The sequence below is a fragment of the Bactrocera latifrons genome, unplaced genomic scaffold, assembly GCF_001853355.1.
Source record: "Bactrocera latifrons isolate USDA-ARS-PBARC rearing strain unplaced genomic scaffold, ASM185335v1 scaffold_13, whole genome shotgun sequence".
Taxonomy (NCBI): Eukaryota; Metazoa; Arthropoda; class Insecta; order Diptera; family Tephritidae; genus Bactrocera; species Bactrocera latifrons.
Window position 1 is genome coordinate 671,936 of NW_017534741.1, and position 8,586 is coordinate 680,521.

An 8,586-nucleotide genomic window follows, 5' to 3' on the forward strand; every position below is an offset into this window, starting at 1 on the left:
AGTGGCCTTCTGTGCCCTTCCAACTGTTATCGTCTTTGTTGCCGTTTAAGTAAGCGCTTTGATTGGTAGCCGTTTTTCTGTTTTGCTTTATTGTATGTTTGGTCCAACCGCTTGGCGTATCCAACTTCTTTGCGAACTGGACGAACGCGTCTGCGGCGGAAACTTGTAATTTAAATGCCTTACTCCTTAGTTATTTTTATTTCTTCTCTATACCGATTTCATTTGGCTTTGTTTTTAAACACTACCGAATGTGACTTACTTGGAAAAGTGTCGAATTCTTATATTAAACATTTTGTTAACTTTAAACTTTTTATATTATTAAAAATGGCTAAGATATTTAACCATAATTTGAAGAACACAATTTTATCTGCTTTTAATTCACTTTGTATGCGTTTCGCACTTTACTTTTTCGCACAAAAAACTCAATCAACGAACTTTGATACAACAAACACAGGCAGTTGAAGAGAAAAGTGGAGAAGTGAAAATCCACCCTCTTGTTAGGAAAATTTCCTATTAAGCACTTTCAGCTATTATCTGCCAACTTTCACAGCAAAATTAACCGATTCTTATCGGCATAACTTCTTTACACCAAAGCAACTCAACTTTCATTCAGAATATTTTATTTATTAAACAACTTTTCTTTTTTTATCACTTTACAATCGCATTATCAAAATATGCTACTGACCGGAGATGGTAATGAAAACAGAATATTAGTTGAAAACCAGCGCAAACACAACTTGGCTCTTTCAAATCTTAAACGAAAATGTGCAAGAGGGAAATGTAATGATACCGAGTAGATGCGAACACCATTCGATAATGGTTACTCATTTCAAATTGCTTATCGATAACAAAGTTTAGGGTAGTCCTACCAAATTAAAATGGTACATTCAATTTCCAAATATAATCCCACTCATATTTAGATTTGACCATTTTTTTGTTCAAAACATATTTTAATTCAATAATCACAGATAACGGCTACGTGGTTTACTTGGAATTATCATGCAAAGCTGGATATTTATTGTTTTCCTTTAAACATATGCTCTATTGGGATTTTTAATAGTTCTTTGTTTAGAGCCGGCATATGGATCTAAAATATACACATAGAGATATATTTTTATATACAAGGAATAGAAGATATGGCCCTAACTTTATTTGCTATCGATTCCGTTTTCCCTCTAAATTTAAGAGTTAAAAGAGTCGAATTTGTGTTATTAGGCATCTAATATTTTTAGAGTTTTTCTCTACTTGTAATATTATTTTTTAACCGAAAAGTAGGTGACAGATTACATCGAGGTAAGTAAAGCAAGGGCAAGTAATTAGTAGGGCGCCTCTTATCTTTTTGCGCTCTGACAATTTGACATACATTGAACTTACATATGTAAGAATTTTGTTCCTTTTGTAGTAGAGCTGATTCAAAAAAGATATAAAAAATTTCATTATTTTTATGAATTAATGCTATTATAATTTTTTATATATATAACGCATGTAATAATAATTTACAACATATTTTAATAATTATTATTTTTAATGGGTTTTAAGGGATTTTTTTGTTTTAACACTTATGGGCAAACAAAAAGGTATTGGGATCACTGGCAAGTTCAATTATTCATATAAAAAATATTAGCATAAAAAGAAACTTTTCACTCAACGTCTTGTAAGTGTTTCTAAAGAGTTATATGTCAAATAAACTACAATCTTAATATAATAGTTTTTGTTAAATATTTGTAGACTTATTTCTTATATCTAATTTTAAAATGACATATTCAATTTAACTTTCTGGTAACGCTATAGGAACTGTTGAAAACGCGCATTTAGAACAAACGAATGCAGTGTTTTGTGAGCAGTTGTAATCAAATTTTGTAAAAATGGTGCATTTAAGTGTATTATATAAAACAACACGATTGCAAAGGATGCTTATCCCCTTAAGTAAGTAGAAATTTGTTTTATGAAGAACAACATAATGTGGTAAAAGTCGGTAAATCGTTAAGTAAATAAAATTTTATAAATTATTTCACAACGTTGACATAACGTGCAATGACAAACGCTGTCAAATTTGTCTGAGAACAGTTCTTATGCACTCAGCTGTGCCAACAAAATTTGTATTTTCGAATCCGTAATACTTAAAAGTAATTGTTTTTATAAATTAAATAAATGTCAGTTAAATTCAGTGTTAAAAAAGTGAGAATAATTTCGACATAAAGTATTTGAAATTACAAAGTTGAAGGCGTTTTAAAGAGAAGCTATATGGAATATTTGGTAGAGCAACAACAGTTGACAAGTGACAAGCCGACCTCTCAGATAGGTGCCACACATTTGGTCGAGCTCGTAAAACAACTTATTAAAGAAAAACAATATGATGGCGTTGCTTTGTTATTTACCAGCGTGACTGAATCTGAGCATAATGTGGACTGCCTTAAGACTGTTGGTATTGATCTGTTCCATGATGTTTGCATACCCAATCTCACAACGCAAGTTCACGAAGAACAACTTCCGTTATACAACTGTGCAGAGGAATTATTATATTTAATTGCAACTTACGGGCCGATGGAGGAACTATTGCTTGAGTTGTTAGAACTTATTGAAGAACAGAAATCAGAGTATGTATTTTCTTCATCATTGCGTGCCTTACAGGAGGTCTTGCTGCGAATGGGTGAAAGGAAACCGCAAGCACTTGAATGGAGTTTAAATTCTATACACACGCGTATTGAAGGATTACCTCTGCCGAAATATCTGAAGGAAGGCTATGACAAAAAACAGGGGCGATTACTTGAGCAAAATGCGGAGATTGAAAAATTATTGATGCATTATATCACATTAAATCTCTTCTACGAGCCACTATTAAATGATATGCTCTCACATCAGCATCCACTTGAGCAACCATTCTTCGAAACGGGTATTAATAGGCGTAATGTACTTTGTTGTTTCCTAATACAAATGCTTGGAAAGCCATTAGCATTATTAGACTTAACAGCAGATGAACGCAGGACAAATACATATACAATACAATGTGCTCGCAAACTAACTGAAAGTGCCACCCGTTGCTTGGTAGATCCATTACGTCTACTTTCCGTAGGTGAGCAGCGTGTGCGTTGGAAACGTCGCTTGGATGGTGAGAAAGGTGTACATGAAATGAGTTCAAACAATATATTTCTAATAGAAGAAAAATTGCCTTTAGAGGCTTTAGCAATTTACTTTTATATGGTGTTTGTTGAGGAAGTTAGTTTGAACTCTGTGCCAAAAATTTATTCACCACTTTACATATTTGAATCAAGTTTGTATTATGTAAACGAATTATTGGCTCATGAAGAACCGCCATTGTATGAACGCGCACTTCTGCTGGCAGAGCATCTGTGTGACAAACTTTCCACTATAAAGATTCCTGCGATTTCCTTGCAGCTTGACGTGCACAAGAATTTTTGTAATACTCTCTGCAACGTTGTTGGATACTCTGCGCAAAATTTTCTAAGACAGATCGGCGTTAAACTTTTGCGTCAATATATATTACAGTTTGATGATGAGGGTAAATATTTGGTTTTAAAAAATCTGCTTCGAACTGTAGCGCACCATGGCATCTCTGGCTATTTGGCTATATTGTATAAAGATCTGGTAGCAAATGCTCTAGTTTCAGCAGAAGAGTTACCTTCATCCTTTTCCGGCAAAGATTTTCACACAATCTTCTCACAATACATATGCCGCTTACCACAAGGCGCAAAAACTGACCTTATCGAGCATGCCGACAAGGTGATTTCCTCGCTGAACGCTTTGCGATTCTTCGCCATTAAAGATTTACAAAACCGCACGGGATTCTGGGATATAATGCCGGAAATAGAGAAACAATTCCTTGTGCCACTACGTAAAGGATTGGATATATCTGTGGCACATTATAAAGCCGAGTTGAAACGTGTGGAATGTGGATTAGATGCCGAAGCAGAGGTAGATCGTAAAAATTTAGAAATCCTCGATATAAAGATAGCCAATGCCACAACTGAAAGCGGAAAATTGGATACGGAGTTGACTCGTCAACGTAAAACTGAAATACTTAATCAAAATTTGTGTACATTCGATCTGATACGAAGCATCCTAGGACGCACAGTTGAGTGCATTGAGAGCGCGAACAGAATGTCGAAGAGCGCTGTCATCTAACGAAATTATTTGCAATTGTATTATTTATTGAAAAAAACAAATTTAAATAAAACGAATATATATAATATATTTTTATAAGTGATGTGTTTTTAATGCTTTAAAGCGTACCGAGAAGGTTAGAGATTAGAGAAGAATAGTATTTTCCAAGTTGATTTAGTTATTTAGTAATTTGCTCCTTACTTCAGGTGCTCACAGCTCCATTGTTGCCTGCAGCGCTGATGCCACCACATTGCTAACGCAGCGACATCGTCCACATTCGCAGTTAAACCAATGTAACAGTAATGGTCCACTCATACTCGCCGCTCCCACACATTTTTCGTACACAAAAACAACCACTTCACTCCTTCACACAAATGCCACACGCTTCAAGTCCACCACATCCACCAGCAACGTTGACAGCATGGAATCCATAGACAAGTTCCGCGAACGTGAAGAGCAAAGAGAGCGTGAATATGAAGAGAAAAAGTCAACCGAAGAGGCGCAGACAGAGGATGAAGCTAAAACTGCAAAAATTAACGCCATACGCGCACAAATCCTAGAAGCTGCCCTGCCACATGTACCCACGTTGGGTTGGACGCGTGATGCCATTGCAAAGGGCGCCGAGGAAGCTGGCTTCCCTAGCGTGGTGCATGGCATGTTCCCAGATGGCGGCTATGCGCTTGTTGCCTACTTTTATGGCAAATGCAATGATGAAGTTGTGCGCCGATTACAGGAGGAGACATACAACGGCAAGTTGGCCGTGGGCGATCCATTGGACTTTTTGGTGCGTGCCGTGCGCACACGGCTAGAAATGGTTCTCCCATACAAGGCACAATGGTCACAGGCATTAGCGCTGATAGCGTTGCCAAAGAATGCCGCCAACTCGTTAGCTCAGGTTTTGACGCTGGTCGATGATATTTGCTATTATGCCGGCGATCGGTCCGTAGATGTAAGTAGTTGATAGAATTATAAATCTATATATTTTTATATACATACATATGTATATAGATGAATGTCATTAATTGTTCAATATATTATTCTCGCAGTTTGGCTGGTACACACGTCGCATTGGTTTAGCTACAATTATGAAGATGACAGAACTGTTTATGCTGCAGGACAGCTCAGCAGATCACGCAGACACTTGGGAGTTCTTAAGAAATCGAATGGACGAAGCGGTACAAATACAATCAATACTCTCCGAAACAGAGGGAATGACTCATAGTTTTACACGTTCGTTTAATTCAGCTTTTATAACGGTAATTGCAAGTATTTCGAAATTCTTCATTTCCAAATATTACATTTTCCATATATTTATTTCTAACAGGCACGCAATATATTGGGCGTCGATTACCGGCGTAGGTAAAGCTCGGATGCGAAATCGATTATTCCAAATCTGTAGGTTGACAACATAACGGAGGTTCAATGTGGGCATAGCACATGGAAATAGTCATATTATTTAGCTGTTGAAAAATTTGTTTATTTATCATTTTTGTTATTAACATCAAAGTCATAAAACGAGTGATAAACTGTTTTCTTCATTAATGTGAAAATAATTTTCTAAATTACTTAGCGTTTAAGTATCAAACATACGATATAATATTATTTAGCTTTTCGCTAATGAGCTGATACCAAATTACTTGTAGTTATGTACATATACATAGGAATTTATTTTTAATTACGGTTTAGTTTTTTTTTTAAGTGATTGTATGATTGTTTCGATGTGTGCATTGCCGTAAATTTCGTGAAATTCACACTCTTTGCCATATGTTTATTTTACGATCACTGCAACAACGATATTCGCACTTGCACCAATCAAGCAACACAACAATATAGAACTTTACCCACCTGACAATGTGTAAATTAAACGCCTTAGAAGCTAAACTGCACAACGCTTATTGTTCACATATTATTTCGAAATTCAGAATTATCAAACCAATACTGGTGGTCAGGAAGAATGAAAGCAACTTGAAGCGACTATGAGGAGCTTAAATCTTCAATACACAAAAGTTATGTCGTTAAAAAAAAGAAATAAAAAGATGTGCATACCGATTAAAAATTATAATTTAATTTATAAGGGTCTTTTTTATTAGATATTTAAAAATACTCGCAGATAATAGTGCTAAAGATTGGAAACGGATCAACACAAAAAGGCATTACATTTAAATTTACAAATATTTATTTTCCAAATTTCGATCTATTTAATTCGAAACCTTATTTAATGCTTTTTTTGTTCTTACTTTTACAAAATAAAATAATTTACAGCAAAAGAAAAACAAAATAATTTTAAAGTTGTAATTATTTTATGTCTCTGACTACACCTAACCTCTTAGCGAAAATACAACAGAATTTCAAGAAAACAGCATTTTCAAATATATATATTAATGATACTTGTTAAGCTTAGCGCAATACTAACTCGACGTATTGTAATGTCCCTGATTTAGTTAAAGAAGGTTGTGTCGATAAGTTACGTGCTTTCTCATATGAAAAAAGTGTTTGTATCCATTATGTCAAAATCAGCTGTTTTTTCTCATGAATTTTCTGTTTACATTTAGATGATTTATGCTATTTACAATCTATTCGTATTGAGTTATCATTCAAAAAACGCATTTTCATGAGTTGAAATCTTTCAAAAGTTTATTTTTGATTCATAAAACCAAAATAGTTGATTTTAAAATAATGGGTTCAATTACTTTTGGCAAATTATTGTTTTTAGACTATCTACAAAATCTTATATAATTTAATTATGTCCCAATGGTTTTTACGAATACTTCGCACTTGAGAAATATTTGTAAACTTAAACGGTAAAACTCTGCCCTATCCACTTATATCAAAATTCTGGTTTACAAGACTGGTTCAGACCAGTTTGTACTTATGGGATACAACTTTGGGACTGCGCAAGCCCTAGCACTATTGTATAAAACCAGCGATTCCAAAACGAAATTTAAAGATGCGCCGTCAGGGCCTTGGTATGTTCGCAGTAACGATCTTGAACGAGATTAGTTACCGCATCAATCAAAAAATATGCAAAGTCTCATATGGAAAGACTTTCTGACCATGTAAACACAGATTATTTTGTATTATAATAAGCAAAACAAATTGTTCGTGAATTGCGGACAGTGGGTGTTTGAAGTTAGTTGCGATCTTTCCAAAGGAGTGGCAATATTCCCCTTTCTTTGCGCCAGCTGGTACTGGCTATGATCTAATTAGCCCTGCGGCGCTTATTATTTTCTCCAGCGACAGGTTTAAGAAATCACATGATAAGAAGTCGACCTCTCTGAAGCCTCGTTTAGTATCGAACGGCCCGAAGAAGTCCTTCCATTTCTGACTGCGCTTTTGGTATAGTCAAGCAGCAGTTTACGTAGCCGTACAAGATCTAAAGAAATACAAAATTCTGACTTAGCGGCATAGAGGCAGCCCCTTTTCGTGCTGTCGGTGATAGCTTTAAATCGATGGAAAGGTGATGTGCATCGATTCTTTTCTCTTGGGTCTTTTCCAATATTTTGAACATAGTGAATAATTGATCAGTGGTGGACGTACCAAGTCTAAAGCCATACTAAAGGTTGGTTTATCAGCTGCTCTGGGCATCTATAACTAAATAGCATTCTTGGTTCCCAAATTAGTAAGATCCGGTTTTTAAAGCATCTGTAAGTCGCTGCATCCTTCCATAGAATTTTGGAGCATTGCCTACCTGTTTGACGGCTAGTTATTCAAGATCTTTATACTTACGCATTTCCTGTTCTTTTATTTTTCGTTCTGCTTTCCTTATCAGCTCTTGGTATCTATACTACAACACATGTCTAGAACACAACATAATCGATTTGATTGTCCGATTTTATACATACAATACAATTGTAGTACGATCATAGTTTTTGTGCCCGAAGCTTAACCCTCGATCGTCTTAAAATTGAAAAACACTTGGAACAGTTTGCTGTAGAGTCACAGCCAATATGTACACTGTGCAAAAACATATGTACACTGGATTTATTACGCAAAAATATTTATTAATTTTTTCATTTTACCCCAATATTTTTATATTAACATATAAACACGTAAATATTTTATGTATGTATATATAGTATAGTATATGAAGTTTTTTTTAATTCGATAATATATTGTTTTTTAGAGGTATAGAATTTCTTAAGTGATAATTCTGGCACTTCATACATTTTTAATGGCGTTTTGTGGGCGTTTAGTACTTACTTTTTTGACAAGGACCATATTTATAAAGCAAGCTTCATTACGAAATCTAACTTTTTACTCAAGTTACAGCTTCCACGGACGGATAGACAGACAGTCACTAGGCTCCAACTTGTCTCCTCATCCTCATCATTTATATATAATTGTATATAACCATATTTATAGCTCGATTTGTTTTAAGTGATACATACAACCGCTAGGCGAACAAGCTAAACTGCTCAAACTTTAATTGGAGAAGATTTGTCAGCGAATTTCTGTATAATTTCT

At 34.9% G+C, this 8,586-nt stretch overlaps 2 protein-coding genes across 2 annotated transcripts; both read left to right on the forward strand.

Annotated features, from left to right (window-relative positions):
* Positions 1-1,802: 1,802 nt before the first annotated feature.
* On the forward strand, positions 1,803-6,189 carry LOC108979000 (ubiquinone biosynthesis protein COQ9, mitochondrial). The gene is made up of 4 exons (XM_018949540.1): positions 1,803-1,926; positions 4,329-5,071; positions 5,169-5,378; positions 5,447-6,189. The coding sequence occupies exons 1-4, from the start codon at positions 1,866-1,868 to the stop codon at positions 5,483-5,485; spliced, it is 1,053 nt and encodes a 350-aa protein (XP_018805085.1). The 5' UTR covers positions 1,803-1,865; the 3' UTR covers positions 5,486-6,189.
* LOC108978999 (glomulin) lies at positions 2,024-4,223 on the forward strand. The gene has a single exon (XM_018949539.1). It carries the CDS (start codon positions 2,245-2,247, stop codon positions 4,141-4,143), a length of 1,899 nt encoding a protein of 632 aa, XP_018805084.1. The 5' UTR covers positions 2,024-2,244; the 3' UTR covers positions 4,144-4,223.
* Positions 6,190-8,586: the final 2,397 nt, after the last annotated feature.